The sequence below is a fragment of the Ochotona princeps genome, chromosome 9, assembly GCF_030435755.1.
Source record: "Ochotona princeps isolate mOchPri1 chromosome 9, mOchPri1.hap1, whole genome shotgun sequence".
NCBI lineage: Eukaryota > Metazoa > Chordata > Mammalia > Lagomorpha > Ochotonidae > Ochotona > Ochotona princeps.
Window position 1 is genome coordinate 44,086,115 of NC_080840.1, and position 19,654 is coordinate 44,105,768.

Here is a 19,654-nt window from a genome sequence, read left to right on the forward strand (position 1 = left end):
ACTCCAGGGAACTGAGAAGGAAGTGTTTGTGTAGCAGTTTGGCAAGTAAAAGGCTGGAAGTGATCCTTTTCTACAATTTGTGATTCAGGTTTGAAAAGGTCAATTCTGAGAGTGAGGTGATGGGATATACATACTTCTGTGTCCACTGGAGAGAAGGCATTCATCTCAGCGCCACTCTTCCCTGTCCACACCTCCTTTATCCAGTGCAAGTTCAACCACAGCCACTTGCTCCATGGAAGTCATCTTTCCAATACCCAAAGCTCAAGGTAGCTCATGCAAGCAGCCCATCTGACACATCAGTTGCAAATGGAAGCCACAAAAATGAGCTGTCTCTGGTTTTGAAAATAAACAAACCAAAGCCACAACTCAACAGAAAAGGTGAGTACAATCATATTTTCAAAGACAGTGATTGAAAATTCTGGTCCAGATAGCAGAATACAAATGGTACTTATAGTCTCTACATATATTCTATCACCATCAAAAGTACTTTTCTTCACTGATATAAGCCATAAGTAGTGTTCGGTATCAGATGACATCAGTCATGGAGTTGGTCTTTAAACTTTCTTCTTTGGGCCAGTGAAGCCATCCATTACATTGAAGATGCCCAAATAGTCTCCTATGAGCATTCCTGTTTTGATGGGCAAAAAACTAAAAAGAACACAAGAGAAGAACTTTTCTTGGTTATCATTCACAACAGAATCTTTAGCAAGTTAGCCTCATAAAGACTTGTCTGCTAAACATGACCCCTATTCAGAGTCTCTAGAGTCCTCCTGGCTTTGTTGAAATCACCCAGTTCACTTCTCAGTGCAGCTTCCGAAGTATCACTATATTTTGTTAAGACTGAAGAGGAGCAAGACAATCTTGTGTAGTGGGGATAGGCTTTGGGGTAGCTGACCTGGCTGGAATCTAAGGCATCATTTGCAGTGCTGGCTTAGGCAATTTATAAGGGTACTTTAAACATTTTATAGAAAAGTGGAATTATAAGGGCCCAGGGTGATGGTTCAGTGGCTAAATCCTTGCCTTGTTCCTGGACACATAAGGCACTAGTTCATGTCCTGGCTGTTCTACTTCCCATTCAGCTTCTTGCTTGTGGCCTGGGAAAACAGTGTAGGATGGCCCAAAGCCTTGGCATCCTGGCACCATGTGGGAGACCCGGAAGAAGCTTCTGACTCCTGGCTTCAGATTGGCTCATCTCCGGCTGTTGCGGTCACTTGGGTAGTGAGCCAGTGGATGGAAGATCTTTATCTCTATATCTCCTTCTCTATAAATCTGTTTCCAATAAAAATAAAAACTTTTTTAAAAAGTGGAATTCTAAGATAAGTTTCTTTTGAGAAAAAAGTTTTGAAATCCACGCAGTTTTTATCACTTGCATTTTCATGAATTTTAAAAAACAGATATTCTATTGATTTGATCTCCAATTTTTAGTTTTTCTTTCTCTCTTTCCATTCTGCCTCCCTTGGCAGAGATAAAGAGAGAAAGAGACAAAGAGTGTGTGAGAGAGGCCTAGAGCCAAGAACTTATTCAAGGTCTCCCTACGGTGGGCAGGGATCCAAGTGTTTCTCCTCTCACTGCTCCTTCCCAGGATTTGTATCTCAAGGGGGAAGCTGGAGTTAGGTGATGCAGCTAGGTATTTAACCCAGGCACTCCAAGAAGACATGAGTGTCGGAATCATTAGGCGAAATGCTTTCTCCATGAACTTTCTGAAGATCCCTGTACTTAGCTGTAGCCCTTAGTTTCCTTAAGTTTACAACACACTCTACTATCTCTGGGAGTCACTACTATGAGAAGATGCAATAGACATTCATACTTTTGGCAAGACAAAGACTGTGCCTCCTCCCTCCTCACTTGCTCATCTAAAGTCACCATTCCATATGGAATACTATTAGTCCATTGATCTTGACTTTAAAGGTGACTGCAGAGCATGGAAAGGTACAAGGCAGGCACAACAAATCCAAGACTCGCTGCAATGTAGATAAACAGAAGGACCCTGTACTTGTTCATTGTCCTTCTCTGTGTGTACCCTAAAGTTTCCAGGTGATTCACGAATCTCCCACCCCATCTTATAACTTAAGGTATGGTTAAGTGTCACTCTCTGGATGATATTAAGTACTATACTAAATCTTTTTTTTTTTAAAGATTTATTCATTTTATTACAGCCAGATATACAGAGAGGAGGAGAGACAGAGAGGAAGATCTTCCATCTGATGATTCACTCCCCAAGTGAGCCGCAACGGGCCAATGTGCGCCGATCCGAAGCCGGGAACCTGGAACCTCTTCCGGGTCTCCCATGTGGGTGCAGGGTCCCAAAGCTTTGGGTCGTCCTCAACTGCTTTCCCAGGCCACAAGCAGGGAGCTGGATGGGAAGTGGAGCTGCTGGGATTAGAACCGGCGCCCATATGGGATTCCGGGGCTTTCAAGGCGAGGACTTTAGCCGCTAGGCCACGCTGCCGGGCCCTATACTAAATCTTAAATTCCAACTTGTAGCCTCTCCCTTTCCCTTGCCCTTCCTGTTTGAGTCTCTCTTCTTGTTTTTATTTCCTCACACTGCTATGACAACTAGGATCCCTTATTTTTTGCTTGTTTTTTTATTGCTTCCCGCTCCCTAAGAAAACAATTCCAAAGGCAGCTATCTTATTTTGATTATTATTATAATAGTAGATCCTAGGACAGGGACTGTACTTTCTACTAAGTGCTTGCTGAATGAAGGTTTGATGGAATGTTTACTTCATCCTTCTCGGGAACTATCTACTCTCTCAAGATGTGGCCCCAAGCTAGTATGTCATAAAAATAAATATATAACCTCCACAATTCAGCATGGAGAAATTCTGTGCTATGTTGTTAAATTCAGCATTAATCTGATGTGATAACCTGCTATCAGACAAGAAGTACCCACTGCACTATAAATGCATCTGCTGCCGCAGAAACAAGACATCACACTCATTTACATGATGGGACACATTTTGTCTCTGACATAATGAAGAAAGTGAGGCCTGGAGAATATGGGAAGTATTCAGAGCCACAGACTTAACAGAAGGACCAAAATCTCAAACTTTACATTGCTTGTCAAAGACTTTTGCTCTGAGTCACATGGCCTAATTCAGCCACAGTGACCCTTGCTGCAATACTTGAAGACAGACTTTGGGTTCATTGTACAAGGTTTAAATAATTGGCTTGTGAGAAAAGGAATTTATGCATATAGGAAGAACACTGATTGTTGGCAGTGTGATGGACATGAGTTATAAATCTATCTTCAACGGAATGAAGAGTTATCATTGTCAATGATCATGGAATTACATGTGTAGCTCAGAGCAAAACTAGAACCATCAGGAGAAAGTTTATAGACAGGTTTCAACTCAAAAGAGCAGAGCAGGTCAATAATGCAATGTGCTTCTTCTGTGAAGGAGAAACCTCTATGAAAGGAAGGATAACCAGATGTTGTGGCACAGTCTAGAAAATGGACCAAGAGAGTAGGAAGCAGCACCCTTTTAGCAGTTTGGCATCACCATCCTTGTTACTGAGCGAAAATGTCACAAAGTACAGTTGATGATGTCCACAATGCAAACCTCAGGAAAAGCAGAGAAAGATGAGCAAAAAGAACTTCCTTTCTTGTGTTTTTAAAAGGTGATTTTTCTTTTAATTGTCTGCTCAATTTCTTTATATTAGTGTTCAACTATATTACCTATTAACATTTTTACCCATATCAACTTTTTCTGAAGCACTTGGCTTGGGGTATAGTCTTGACTTTGGGTGCTGTACTAGAAGAAGTACCTGTTCCAATAGAATTATTTCTTAATGGTTACACAAAAATGCATCACTCCTTTATAAAACTCATCTCACTATGTCCATAGGTCATTCAGGAAATCTATTTGTTTATGAGACAAATGCAATCCTAAAGATGGCAGCCAGGGTCTGACTCATGTTTTTGACTTATAGAGGGGGATAGTACCATGCACTGTTGGTACTGCATCACCAAATTGGCACAGTGATCAGCTCACCGACCTAGGAGATTTTCTTTCTTAAAATTCATTCATGTGAGAGGCATTTTAAAAACAGCTTGTCCTGGGGGATTTGGAATGAACTGTTGACTGACACATTAGCAAAACGATAAAAAAGCAGAGGTGGTTACCTTTTTAAAAACATGATGAAGTACAAAAACTTTGGCATATACAAGTACACTCTTTCTTGCAGAATAGCATCTATGATTTTCCTGACTGCATATTCTGGCTCCAGAATCGGCAACAGAGGACACCTCGGGTATGAAAAAACAAAATACAAATTAACAAATTAGTAAAACAAACTCTTTCATGTTAGGGAATAAAAAGATATCAAGGTATTATCTACTTGTTTCTTTTCATTCCATGTTCCATCTATTTCTATGTTTACTCTCTCATTACCAGTGTGGTATCAATGTGGTAGCACCACTAAAAGTCATGGGAAATGATGATTCCAATAAAAACAACTATTGTTTAATGAAGTCATATTAAACAGATGGCATAAATGTGATAAAGCTGGGTGTTGCAAAACTGCCTGCTGTCAGGTGGTAAGGAGGAAGCTTGGATCCCAACCATGAAGACTCCCAGACCTTCACCACAAACTATTAATATGAGCAACAAGGACTATATCCCAACTGCCAAGGAGGCCACAGGGAATTGGATGCCCTCGGAGGCCGAGTACTCTGAGGTCACCCACCCCCAACCGGAGCTTCCACAGGGGATGGAAGAAGTCCAAACACTACCACGCAGAAACCAACGTCATCGGAAAGACAACCAGAAGCCCTGAGTGGTCCACAGAAACAGAAGAACAATAAACGTCCTTCGGGACCAGGGAGGAGAGCTTTCTCTGGTCCGAGCCTGGCTCCACCTCTGGACCCCCACCCTCCCTCGCAATGACCATTGGGATCGCTTCGAAAACCCCTCACAGCAAACAAACAATCATACAAACTAAAAAAAAAAAAAAAACTAAAATAAATAGACAAACAACAGAAAGTCGAGCTTGAAATCTGACAGGAAAGAGCTGGCGTGGATTGGCTCATGCCTCTCTGGGTGGGACACAAAGATTAGTTACTCCTCACCATGGTGTTGAGGATTTTCCTGCACACCCCCCGCCCAAAAAAATGTTCTGCACCTTAAATGTCGACAAATATCTTGTTAGAGTTACAAGCCAGTCTAGATTATCCTAAAATCTGCCAAGATCAGCAAAATTATACTTCAACACAACAAATGGCTAAATACGAAAATGAAATAGACACGAGACAGCTGAATGGTACCTTATAGCCATTTTAAGGTATATAGCAGCCGGTCCTGTATATAAACTAAAATTGAAATGTCAATGAGCTAATCATAGGTTGTGGTTAGGACTTGCTTTTTTTTTTTTTTTTTTTTTAACATACTGGTTACTCAAAACCATGTCAATTCCATAATGTTGCAAATTGCTGTTGATGTTATATTGGGACTGTTAATTGACTGTGATGATATTCTACCAGCTCTGAGTTCGGACCAGAAATGATCTCCCCAAGAAACTGTTCAACCCATCTGGACAATAAGTAGCTGGACTCTATGCTTGGTACATGTTTGTAAGGAAAGAATCTTGATTGAATTTGAACTGTAATACTGCATCAAGGTGGAGGAATCCACCAGGGGGGAGGGGAGGGGGAAGGGTGGGGGAATTCCCAGAGCTTATGAAACTGTCACATAACGCAAAATAATTAATAAAAAAAAAACTGCCTGCTGTCTCCTTCATATGCAGATGTGCTTGCAATGGGCTGAACAGGTCCCTGTATACCTTGCAACTGGAAACTCGATCTCCAGGATGATAGTCTCTGGAGGTAGAGTCTTTGGCAGATAACACGGGACTGAGGGTGGAGCTCTCAGGAGTGGGATCAGGGCCCTTATGAAATGAATCATAAGAGATCGCTCTCTGCTTCTCTGTCCTCACCTTCATTTTGCCTTAAAGCTCACAATGTGACCACCTGCAAACTGCCCTTCCTGGACACCAGAGCTGTTATTACTTTGGGTTTGGACTTCTGCATCCAGAACTTTGAGGAAAAAAATTCTGTTATTTGAGCCAAATAATGTTTGGTATTGTTAAAGCACCCCACTCTTACAGAGACAGATCCCTTTCAAAGATTTCTAGACCTCCTAGAATCAAAGGAGGGTCACAGAATATGATTGGATAGCAGGAATGATGGCTGTCTGAACAGACTGGGATATGGATGAGAATTTTTTCTTGCTAAATAATTTCCATTCCCCGTTTTCTCAGTGAGAAAGAATTTTGAAACATGGTTTCAGACACAGCAGTGACTGGCAGAGCTGGGATTTCAGTCACCCTAGGTGAGCTCCAGGGCCTACCATCAGAATCAGGAAGGCTAAGACAAACATAATAACTCCGAAACTACTTAAATCAGAATGATTTCCAGAAAAATATTTACACAACTTGTAAAGCATATAAAATAAAATCAAATTGATAACCATAAATCAAAAGGTAGACTTACCTACTAGTACAACCTTCAAACATCCCAGTTTTTATAAAAAATGGGCACACAATTGTGGTTTTGATCCCTTCTTGGTTTTGGGCATAATGCTCCATAAATACAGATTCTGCAAAGCCAAAGGCTGCAAATTTACTTGCACAATAATCTGGAAAAGATAAACAATGCTAATGCACAATGATACTTCAAAAATTCGTGGGAAAATCAGGGTAAAAACTAAGTTTATTTTGGTACCAAAAAAGTTTGAAATCCATGTGCAGTTTTTTCATAATAAGTATTTCCCATGAACTTTTTGAAGATTCTTTATTTGACCTAAGGTTTTTGCTTTACAGATTTACTTATTTTTATTGTAAAGGTAGATTTACAGAGATAAAGAGACAGAGATAAAGATCTTTTGCTCCCAGTTCACTCCCCAAGTGGCTGCAGTGGCCGAAGCTGAGAGCATCTGAAGCCAGAAGCCAGGAGCTTCTTCTAGGTCTCCTGTGTGGGTGCTGTGTCCCAAGGTTTGACCCCATTATTTACTGCTTTCTCAGGCTACCAGCAGGGAACTGGATGGGAAGTGGAGCAGACAGGACATAAAATGGTGTTTATACAGTATCTAGGAGCATGCAAGGCTATGCCATCATGCCAAGTCTTGTCTTAAGGTTTTTCAATGGTATTACATTAGGACAGAGTTATGCCGCTATGACCTCTAAAGAATGTGCTAACAATATCCTATATTCATTCACTCTCACTGGAAAAGGTGAAGAGTTAGCAGGAGGTTTCAAGGTTACAGGTGGTCAGGTAACCATGACTAAATGGACTCTATAATAAGAAGGGCTGCTCCACCAGGAGGCAGAGATAGACTGCGCTTACATGTTAAAGAACTGCCGGACTCTACTCAGTGCTCACTGTTACATGGCATAAGATGTACATCCATTTCCTACCCCAAAGAACTTCAATTCCATTGGGGCAGAAAGTCGTACAAGAGATAAAACAGCAGGTGACTTAGGAAACTAGGTTACAGAGGTCGGCATGCATCATGAGACTCAGATCAGGTTGCTTCCAATGGTAGCTCTTTTTTTCAACTTCAGAAGAGCAAAGCAACTGGTGACTTCAGCTTCCACCTCTGAAAGATCTTGGAAAGCCAGGGTAGTGAAAAGTACCCTTTTATGTCTACTTTAAACTCTCTGTCCTTAATCACATTTGTTTTAAGAAAACATCTGGATACTTAATATACAGAGAAAAAAAAAAGATTTGGAGGAGAAATAGGGTTTAGGTGGACTGATAATTGCCTTCACCTCAGTCATTCAAGGCATATTCACCTGCTGCATTGTGACACAGATATTGCAACTGGCAAACTCCACGTAAGAAGTGCCAGGTGTGGGGTGGTCGGGACCAATACTGCCAAAGCTGGTAAAAGGCTGAAGAGACATAAGGGTAAAGGGCAAGTGCAAATACTTTTCTGGATCACCTGACTCAGCTGGTATATATACAGTTCACTGAGCCCCAACTCAGCACCAGGGAATCTGCATTCTCAGTTAGTGACCACTGGTGGCTCTGAAGCAGAGTAGCCAATACCCATACTGTGGGAAATTATGATGGACTTTGTGGTTTGTCAGGTGAATTGTGGATAGTCTCATACAAGAAGATAGGAATGTTGTGTTAGAAAACAGATCAGTGAGAGTTGTAAATATGCTGATATGATTGCAAGGCAAATGGTTCATCAGACAGCTAAGACAAAGGCAAAAATGAGCCTGAAGAATTCCAAGAAGGACAGCGGAAGGGCAGCCTAGGATCCAGAGAGTATAGGTTGGTAATACCTTGGATGACTGGTTGTTCTGAGACACACTGAGCTGATGTTAATTTTGTGGCTCTTAAATTGTGCCAATTAGGTCAAAGGCATCAGGGAGTGCCCAATGGCAAACTATGCCAGACTACTTCAGCAATCTGTACAATCCAGGAGGCAGGGCCATTGCTCTGGACATCATCCTGGGAGGAAAGGACAAGGATTCTCTTCCTCTTTGTTTCGCCCCATGCTATTGCCAATCAGATGACTATCACAGGAAAGTAAAATTGGCCATTATTTACTGAGAGATCATAAACCAGTGAAAAACTGAAGAGGCTGATTTTAGGTTTCCTGAGTTGAAGAAACTTTCTCCAATTCCCAGCATGTGAGACCCCCTGACGGGGAACTGCAGGAGAAGGCTGAGCGATCCTCTTTATCATCTAAATAATAGTGCTAGGGGAATTTTAGGGTTGCTTTAGGGAGGTGAGAGGGAGAGAAAGAATGAGAGGGAGAGAGAAAGAGCGAGAGTGCTTCCATCTGCTAGCTCGCTCAAATACCTGCCACACTTGAGCTCGGGGCCAGGAACTTAACTCAGGTCTCCCACAGGCTTGGCAGGAGCCCAGTGACTTGAGCCATCACATCGCAGGGCTTCCATGAGTGAGAAGCTGGGAACTGAGGCTCTGTGATATGGGACATAGGTGTATTCAACTATGAGGCCAAATGTCCACTCCCTTTCTCTTCTTTAAACCCAGGAATTGCATAAAATCTAGTGGTTCTTAAGGAAATACTTCAATTTCATGTAGCCAAATGTGTTTACATGAATTATGTTGCTCAATAAAGTTCGCAACCACGTATTATATAGGCCATATCTCTTCATTTATCATTTTTCATTCTAAGTGCATCAAATCACTGGTGGTTATTTAAGCCTATGGTGTAAATTAAAGTTGTAATGAAGTTTGCAACCACATAATAATACTGTATTTCTCTTACCTGCTAGTGCATTAACTCCAACTAATCCAGCAGAGCTTGAAATGCAAACCAAATGTCCATGATTATTAGCAATCATAGCAGGTAGGAAGGCTTTATATGTCTAAGAAGATCAAGGGAAAAATTTTTAGCACTTAATACCACATTGTAGATTTTTTCATATGTTTCTATATTATTGCTGTGATAATTTTTTTAACTCACAAAAATATTTGATACTTCAAACCTTAATCTAAAAACTTAAACATCTTGAAAGTAACCATGTTAACCTGTTACATCAACATTGTTTTATGTCAATAACGTTATGGAAAATAACTTTTCAGACTGATATTTTTGCTCCTCTGATTTTTTTTAGCGACACAACATTAAAACAATAATGAAAGTAAAATAAGAATAAGAGTTGTGGTAGTCACTACTAATTTGTTAATGAGTACTGGAGAATGGAATTGTTCAGATTTATACTTCCTTTCCTCCCTTGACTTAATTTTGAATTTCAGATTTCCCTTGAAAATTGTTCACAGGATATGCTGCTGTTGACTCCCATTTAAAAAGAATTCTTTGTTTTAAATTCACCTCTATCTTTCTGAATAATGTTTTGTTTCCCTTCGTCATGAAATAGATCATTTGTTAGAAAGAAGAGCAGTGTGCTGGCTTTTCATACTATCGAATGTCATATTTTGGGACTGGAAAAGGAAGGTGCAGAACTGCCATCCTGTCTGGTGGTAGTTCATCATACATTGGCTACAGGGTGAAGTTTCATGCCAGATGCCAAAATAATGCACAATTAAAAAGAAGATGCAAAGCATAGAAAGGAACTTTTGGAAAAGATGTCTTCTGCAATAAGCAAGGAATTCTTCACCTTCAATGACCACACGGAAGTAAGGAGAAGCTAACATGTGGAAATGGGTGGAAAACGAAACAAAACAGCGCCACAGGAAAAAAAAAAAAAAAAAAAACCTCACATCTTTGTAATCTTCCAAGAGCCACTACACTTCCTGGTTCCCCATTGTCCCACAACCCAAAGAATGTCTGTAAACTTATCCAGGAAGCAAAGAGAGCCCAGAAGAGGGTGGAAGAGGCCAGGGAAACACTTGCATGTCGAGAAGAACCAGAAGAGGAAGAAGAGACCATGAAGCAGACAGGGAGTAAAGCAGGGAGAAAGAAGACACAGAAGCCCCAGGAATGGAGATTTTTAAGGGGTTTCATTCTCCATCCTTACCCTAACTGCCTGTGCATCGTTATGTATTTCCATAATGTCATATGCACATCAGCTTCAAAAAGTTCATGAAAGGTGCACTTAAAGTTTGTTTTGGCACAAAGATTTTTCAAATTTTCAAATAGCTTCTCATAATAGGCATTTTCAAACAGAATATATTATGTATTAATTACTTATTGCTAGAATAAAGATAGGCTATGTAATATTTATATATTTCATGTATATGTACCTATATATGTATGTATACAAAAAACAAAGTAGAAGCAAGAGAAATCATTTGCAGTATTTCTATAGTAACATGGTGGCCATTAAGTTCTGACTCTTTGTTTTCTCTTTGGAAACCATACCATTATAGTTGGGGTGAAAGTAGGAGACAGATGATCAATAAGCACCAAATCACATTGGAAGGCTACTACAAGAGAGCAGGGTGGGAAAGGCTGGAGGAGAGTAGAGGGCTCACAACTGCCAGCAAACACTCCTAGAAAGAGACTGCCTTCCTCGCCTGGGAACTGATCAGCTGTAAGCATGTCTAGACCCAAAGGCGAAAATCAGTGAGAGGCAGCAGCAGGGCACATGCATGGCATGAGAAGGTCTGAGATAGCTAGTCTGAACAAAGGGCAGGGAAGCAAGCCTCTGGCAATGGGCACATCACCTTAAAGCTCTCATGCTCTACTGACTTAGCTAGCTAGGCCACAGTGCATCACTTTAGAAAGGGCTCTCTGTGCCCCTGGTGCTGGCAGCACATCATGATGAGGGTATTTAGAGGAAACACAGTTAGTATTAGTGCTTGCTTTCACAAAATCATTAAAAAAATTTACTTTTATTGTTAAAGAGAGTGGGAATGGATTGAGAGAGAGAGAGAGAGAGAGAGAGAGAGAGAGAGAGTCTTTCATCTGTGGATTGTCTTCCCAAATGCTTCCAACAGTCCGAGCAGGGCTGGCTGAGGCCAGAAGCCTGGAACTCATACAAGTCTCCAATACAGGTGACAGGGACTCAAGTAGTTTCATCATCATCTGTTGCCTCTCAGGATGCATAATACTTGCTTTATATTAATGATCTCTTTCATAACCAAAACACACCAGCTGAGGCACATGACAACGTTACCCCGGTCGTGTCTAAAGTACATTCACTTATTATATAGCCTTGATGGAGCAGTTCTTCAGCTGGTCTTACCGAGCTGTTAAGAGGGCACGTGAGCCACGTGCAGTCCCTAACCTTTGCAGGCAATCAGTGCATTACAGTCTGATCAACAGGATGTTTTGGTTCTTTAAAATTATTGGGCAGAAGTTCTAGGGGATGTAGCTTTTGTGTGATTAAGAGAGCAGAACCTAAAGACCAGAAGTCCAAAACTGAGATGTCTGGGCTTTATTGAGAGATACTTACAATGTAAAGGAGCAAGTGGGAAGTACTTCTAAATGTCAGAGTAGCTTTAACTTTATTTTGGGAAGAAAAGATAATTACCCACAAATGTGCTTTGAAGTTCACGTCAAATGACTTTTCCATATGCTCATCTGGGCATTCAAGGAAGCTTTTGCCTGTAACGATTCCGGCATTGTTGATTAGGATGGAAACATCGCCAACCTCTTTTTTAACCTGAGTGGAATAATAAGAACAGTATTACCAATGCGACAATTCCTTATATGGTCTAGATTTTGTTTTCCTGTAGTTACAGCATATAAAACCTTAGCTCAGACTGAGTTTCTAAACTCTAAAGCAAAGCTTCTTTTATTTCCTGCGTTATCTACAGTGCATTACAGTGCCATTTTTTTAAAGATTTATTTATTTTTATTGCAAAGTCAGACATACAGAGTGGAGGAGAGACAGAGAGGAAGATCTACCGTCCGATGATTCACTCCCCAAGTGACTGCAATGTCCGGTGCTGTGCCAATCCAAAGCCAGGATCCAGGAACTTCCTCCAGATATCCCAGGTTGATGCAGTGTCCCAAGGCTATGGGTCATCCTCGACTGTTTTCCCAGGCCACAAGCAGGGAGCTGGGTGGGAAGTATAGCTGCTGGGATTAGAACCAGCACCTATATGGGATTCTGGCGCATTCAAGGTGAGGACTTCAGCCGCTAGGCCACTGCTCCAGCCCCCCAGAGCCAATTCTAATGTCTTTCTTATTGTTTTCTCTCCTGATAAGATGATTCCAATGTTAAAATGGTACTTCCTTTTGCAGTGAGAACTGTTCTTATGCCTAGTTACTAGTAATTTGGCTCTACACTCTCTATATATGACATTTTAAAAAGATTTTTATTTATTTCTATTATTTTTTGCTAGGCACAGATGATCTTTCATCCACTGTCTTATTTCTGACTCAAATGCTCACAATAGCTAGACTTGGACTGAAGCTGAAACCAGTATTTGGAAACTCAATCCAGGTCTCCCACACGAGTGTCAGGAACGCAATTACTTGAGCCATCACTGCTGGTTCCCAGGATCTGCATTGGCAGGATGCTGCAGTCAGGAGTTTGAACTGGGAACCGAACCCATGTACTCAGATATTGGACTTGAGCATCTTAATTGGCAAGCTAAATGTCCACTAAATGTAATGTATCATTTTATTCAATGCAAAGGAGAGTAAACATAGCCCGATTATGACTAGATATCATATAGAAAAGGATCTAGCACTCAGAGAAATGAGAGTTGATGTAGGGCATGAATGGAAAGAGAAGTTTAACAGGTATTTTAAATCCACACAGTACAGATGAGAATCTGCCTGCCTATCTTGCTTACATCAACTGGCTGGTTTTCTTCTCTCCACCTCCCACTTCTAGGCATAAGAACTGGGAGGGACAAATAAAAGAAAAACTTGTTTGTTGCTGGGATAGTGGCCAGAGTAGACATTCAGTCATTTTTATTTAGGAAGTAAAAATTATTGGTGTAACATTGGAGCCTTTCCCTTCTCATAAACCTCTAGCTTGCAACCTTGGCTCTTGTATGAGACATTGATGACATGAGATGGGACTATCCCAGCACTTTGCTATGGATTCTGCATTTCACAGCTGTGAGACTGGCTGTAGCCAAGTAGGACAGTCCCAAAACAAATGGGATGAGCTTGTCAGATTTAGTTCTGTAAGATGTACTGGGCATCCTGTGATTGGAGATGATAGGAAGGGAGGTGTAATACAGAAAGATTAATTTGAAAGTAAAAAACTCGTCTTCCAATCATGGGCAAATCTTTCACTAGCAAGCAAGAAATTTACTGACCCCCGGATCTCACTTGAACTCAGAAGCTATGGAAGAATTTTATGACACATGTGGGCAGCTCATGGTAGGTTCACTCAATTTTCCTTTTTCCTAAACCAGGCAGTTCTGGAAGACACAAAGTGGCCAAGCAGAACCATATTGATGTGTGAGGGCCATGTGAGGGCACTGAAGTCCCTAGGGGGCAAGGAATGCGCCTCTGTGAACCAAGAACATCTTTCCTATCAAAATATTGGTACCTTGAGCCCCTAAGAGCTTTCTTTACATGTGCCTTGGTACAATCACTAAACAAGTTGATTTGGTAATAATCTTGAGGGTAAATAACATACCACAGTTTTCTTATGATTCTTTAAAAGAACCATACATTCAATGAAAGCCATGAGTCCCAGTGTAATTCTCAATGGCTAGGTCCTCATCTTGCAAGAGACAGAATACCATGTGAGCACCAGTCCATGGTGCTGCTCCACTTTCCACTCAATTCTCTGCTTTTGGCCTGGGAAAGCAGTAGAAGAAGGCTCAATGTCTTGGGACCCTGAACCCATGTGAGAGGCCAGGAGGAAGTTCCTGGCTCCTAGCTTTGGATCAGTTCAGCTCTGGCTATTGTGGCCATTTGGGTAGTGAACCAGCAGAGAGAAGATCTTTCTTTCTTTCTTTCTTTCTTTCTCTCTTTCTTTCTTTCTTTCTTTCTTTCTTTCTTTCTTTCTTTCTTTCTTTCTTTCTTTCCATAAATCTGATCTGCCCTTCAAAATAAATAAATCTTTAACAAATGAAACCCATCAAGGTGGAATGGATATAGACTGGTTTTAAAATCAGACTAAATTTGAGTGCAAATCCTGGCTCGGTCATGTAGTAGTTCTATGGCCTGGAAAAGGCTATTTAGTATCTTTCTGCCTTGGTTTCTTCATGCATACTTTTAACCTCTAATGGGAGTCAATACAGGCAGTAGATTATGATGGATAAGAAGCAACCAGCTCAAGTCACAGTTGCAGTTCAGCTTTTTATTAGTTGTGAGCCACTTATTGACCTGCCAGAACTCTCAGTTTCCTTCACTTGTGGGGGGATGTGCTCTAATAATCACAGTGCCTTGCATATGCTAGCAAGTATAAAATCTTCATTTCCACTCTCCATACAATATTTTGAAAATGAGATATTGAAGACAGATACATAGGAATTGAGAAAGGCAAATGAGTACAATGCCAATGTACTTCCAGGTATTAGGGTTTTTTACAACCCACAGAAAGTGTTCTTGATTTACCTGATCGGCCACTTTGTATACTTCTTCCCTCCGGCTGCAGTCACAGGTATAGGCATGTACTTTCATGGCTCCAGCATTCAGAGCCAACTGGCACGTCTCCTCATTGCCTTCTTTATTGATATCCCAGAGAATGAGCACAGAGCCCAGGCGGGCAAACTGCAAGGCCAGGAGCCTTCCCAGTCCACTGCCTGCACCTGTTATGAGGACTATCTCACCAGCAACGTTCTTCCGCGGCTTTGAGATTATGGCTAAAACCATACCTTCCAGAACACTAAACAGGGACTTTCCTAAGAAGGCAAGAAACTTCTTTGCTGCTTTCAGGTGGGAAGACATGTTCTAGATGACACCTATAAAGAAAGATGGAAAGTTTGTTTCCTATGTAGAACTCCTAGTGTCTACAAAAATGGAAGTAACTGAGAAACATGATTGAAAAAACTGTTCTAGTAGCCCAGTCTGACTCCAGAAAGGGGCAGGAACCCAATGGGTCAATATCTGGTTCACCTTTTCTGTGTGGTCTCCAAGCTCAGCATCTGCCCTCAGACTTTCTGTGTGCCATACATGCAGAAATGTGGGTTAGCCAGAAACTGTAAGAACCATACCCAACCTTAACCCAGAAGTAAGCTCACTGTATCTTCCTAATAAGTGGTTCTCCACAATAATCACAAATCCTATCGATTGATTTTATGTCCAAAGACTTGACCACATCACAGCATTTATGACATATCTGCTACATTTCTGCTTTTATTCTTGCTTCCTTTTAGATTTGTCTGTTCTTACTTTGTCCTATTGTCCTTTAACTTTGTGTCATTGCTCCAAATCTTAGATTCCAGGGGAAAATGTAAATTTCTATTTGTGTAGACTATTTGAGAAGTGTTCTGAAACTTCTCCAATGGATTTTTTGGCAGTGTCACAATAGTAGGGGACTCCAAGTGGTTCATTGTTAAATTGGAATGAAGAGATGTTTATCTTAAAAAAAATCTTGAAATACATTTAATGAATCTTTCTACTTGTGGCTTCTTGCCACTTGGATCCAATGCTCACCCCCACTCCCTGCCACCCCCAGCTCTACACAGTAGGCCCCAACTCCTCTGAGTGTGAGGAAGGATACCTTTGAGTCCACCCCTTCTAAGACCAGGCAGAACATGTTTCTGACCCGGACATTGACATGGTACTGAATGCCTGTATTAGTGAATCAAGACTGGCAAATTTTCTCTGAGGACATTAGCATGCCAGAAATAACATGTGTATATTCCCGAGGAATGTTGGAAGTATCCTCAGATAACCATTCCCCAAGCACTCAAGATCCCTCATCACCAAATCCACATTACTTATGGGACCTTGGTGAGATAGACCTGGACTCCTGGCTTGCTCTGCCCAGTGCTGAAACCTAGGACAGGATACTTAAACACCTCTGGGACTGGTTTCACATTTCCCAGTTCTGTGACATAGGGTTGTATTGTGTATGCAATGAGAATGTTCCATACTTGACTGCCATGCTTGGCTGGCACTAAGCACTTTACACGGTTATTGCATTTCTCAGTCATAGAGCAGATGCCAAAGGTGAAATTTAGGTCTACTGGATAAATTAAAGGCCTTCCTTTGACTGTAGCTCCTGCTGTCATTTACAAATGCTTTGATGAAAATGAGTTTATAAAATGCTTTACCCATCATTAGCTGAGGGAGGAGTGTGGGTTTCATTTCCTCCTGAATGAGAAAACATATTTTGTCAGGGGCATACAGCTCTGGGGGTGGAGGGTTCCCTGAACAGGTGTTCAATTAAGAGATTCAGACAAGGGCACAGGTATGAGGGGGAGAGTGACAAAGGGACAGTAGGTCTTCACTTTCAGATTTGGCTGAGGACAGTCTAGTTGCTATTATTAATGGTTATTGGGGGGTAGGGAGCAGACTTATCTAGAGAAGGGCTTGCTGTTGGGCCTTTAGAAAATGCCAGAGTCAAGTGCCATAAATTATTGCTCCTATTCTTTTTGTACAGATAAGATCAGAGAGAATATAAGGTAAGAGATGTTTGCTTGCCTTATTTATTGAACACTGACTTGGGTTCAATTCTAGGCACTGGGGCTGAGGAGCTGGGCAGCTGCCCACAGTTGCTGGCTGCTGAAATAACAGTCTAGTTAAAGAGATTAGACTGAGACGACATTAAGAGACTCATTATGAACCGTTGTGTTGTAAAGGAAAGAACAGGTGCTACAGAGAAGATGTCAGGAGAGCTGGTCTGGAGTAGGGTCTGGAGAAGAAATGTGAAAAGTGTGTGGGAAAGGGACACTTGAGATGTTCAAATGATAATATGAGTGAAGTGGAGAGAGACTGGACAATAGTTTACTCAGCGGAGGGACAAAATAGTCTGAATCTTATGGTGGACCTGACCCGCACATCCAGCACTGTCCAGAGGAGAGGAATGCTGGCTGCGAGAGGCAAGGGCACCCTGGTCATATAAGGAATGCTTCCTGTTGTGGCACATGGGCTCCCTCTGCTTTGGTAGAGACAGTCCCAAACCCCCTGCCTCCTTTGATCACGTGTTTTCCAAGAGTAACTTTGGAATGATTGATGGTGTCTCCTAGACACTGCAGACCCTAGAAGGAAAGTGCCCTGAAGGAAGACTCTCATTTTAAATACATAGTCAATGGGCATGTACCTGTAGACTTGCAAGTGTGGGAGTCAGTCTGGGGATAATATTGGGACACCATGGGCACCCTCATCCTAGGCATACCATGGCAATTCAGGCCAAGTCACTTTGCCCCCTTTCAGGCAAACCATTGTGCAAATCCAGCCCGGATGGACAGAGGTCTCCTTTTCTCCTCCAGTACTTCAGGTGGCCAGAAGCCTCACCATGAGCCTGGGTGTCCCCAGTATTCCCCTCTTTCAATGTTGGCCTGGTGTAAGACCTAGCCTAGATCAAGATCATGACTAATTCTTGTTTGGCAGTTGTTTCCCAAGCTCTTAAAAGCTCAGTGACTTGAGGTTGCTCCTATCTTGATAAACTTAATGTACCTGTGCAGTCAGTGAGTTCATGAGATTAAAGTTTGGGTTGCAGTTTTACATCTGCTATTGTTTCCCCTTCAAACTTGCTGAAAAAAAGTTATTTCATTTCTTGTGTTTCAATTTCTTTCCTTGGAAAAAAGGATTTTCTAAGTCAATATATTTGCACAGGAATCTGTATAAATTAAATGAGTTTATTCAGGTAAAGTATTCGGAGCATTATAGGGTCATTATTAGCCCATACAAACTTCTGCTCAAATTAGGGGGGAAATGTATGTGTTTGCCTGTATACAGCTCTGTTAAGTGTATACTGGCTGGGAGACAGGGTCCAAAAGGAGTTGGCTGGATAACAGTGCCTGCTGGTTTCTATAATACCTCTCCTTCTGCTCTCCATTTGCATGATGCGGCAGAAGCACGAAGGGCAGACCCTGCCACGACAGTGCCAGGCAATGTACAGATAAAGTTTTTCTCATGCTAAAATTCCTAACCCCAAATGTTCTGAAATCCAAAAGAGTTTGAATGCCGACACAGTATCTACATGGCATCTTCACATCTGATTTCCTGTGATGAGTTCAGACCACATGTAGGAGCACTTAAAATGTTGGGTCGAAATACCTTCAGGCTATGTGCCTGAGATTGTATGAGACACATACATCAATTTTAAGGTCAGCCTTAGGACTCCTCCTTAGGGTATCTCACTGCGCACATGCAAAGATTCCCAACTCTGAAAAAATCCAAAATGTGAAGCAGTTCCTGATCCAAGCATGTCACATAAAAATCCTCTGCTTGTAATCTTTCACTGATATTGTGAGTGTTCCTGCTAGCATCTAATTAGTTGTCCCTGGTTGGCCAAAGACAGTCACACGAAGTATAGTTACAAACAAAAGTAAGGACAGATCCATTTATTGTAAACACTCATTCTCAAAAATGACATGTACATTAAATTTAATCATGACAAAGATTTCTTTGGTGTCTCCCCTCCCTGTCATGGTCTTCGGGGTCCAAAGGCTGAGTTAAATTGAGTTAGTCTTCAGCAGAGAATCTCTCCTCTCACTCACCTCATCCCCCTACCTCGGCCCAAGGTGCAGTGGCAGTCTGCTCACCTGGTCGCAGGGACAGATTGTCACAACCACAACTTTGAAAGGGGTGAACTGGGTGCATGGGGTAGGGAGCGGGGAATACCCTCAGCAACAGAGAGCAGGGAAGAGGCTGTAGGAGGAACTGACAGGCAGGTGTCCCTGCACGGCTGGGGAAGAGCAGGGAGCTGTCAGCTCACCTCTAGGAGAACCGGAGGGACCTCGGGACACCCGAACGGCACACTCCTTGGCAGTGCTAGTTCTCTCTAGCTTGCTGCATCCCTAAGCCCACCTCTGGATCAGTTGCCGCAGCTGTCTATCTGGCCTCTCGTGCGTGTCCCGGTCTACACCAGAGCATAATACGACTTTGTACAACTCCCGTCAGGGCGTGAAGTTAGTGGACACTTCCTCGGGGAGACAGTTCTTGGGGACCGTGATCACGGCTACTCACCCCAGAGACTTGCCCTCGCTGCCTGCTGAGAAGCCGGCCTCGTTCGCCCAGGCGCCCGGATTCTGCAGGTGTTTATCCCGGCGCCAGCAGGAGCTCAAGCCCAGGGGCCGCACCCGCGCGCCAGGGGTGGGACCTTGTGCGCCGGAGGTGGGGCGCCAGCGCTCAGCCCTCGCCACGTGGGCGTGCTCTGCGTTCCTTCTTGCCCTAGCCCAGAG

At 42.2% G+C, this 19,654-nt stretch overlaps 1 protein-coding gene across 1 annotated transcript; it reads right to left on the minus strand.

Moving 5' to 3' along the window:
* Positions 1 to 366: 366 nt before the first annotated feature.
* LOC131481098 (epidermal retinol dehydrogenase 2-like) lies at positions 367 to 19,465 on the minus strand. Its single transcript, XM_058668377.1, has 7 exons — positions 19,440 to 19,465; positions 14,916 to 15,262; positions 11,917 to 12,048; positions 9,246 to 9,345; positions 6,491 to 6,635; positions 4,127 to 4,249; positions 367 to 648 (listed from the first exon to the last, which is right to left on the minus strand). The coding sequence occupies exons 2-7, from the start codon at positions 15,246 to 15,248 to the stop codon at positions 555 to 557; spliced, it is 927 nt and encodes a 308-aa protein (XP_058524360.1). The 5' UTR covers positions 15,249 to 15,262; positions 19,440 to 19,465; the 3' UTR covers positions 367 to 554.
* Between the last annotated feature and the right edge of the window lie 189 nt (positions 19,466 to 19,654).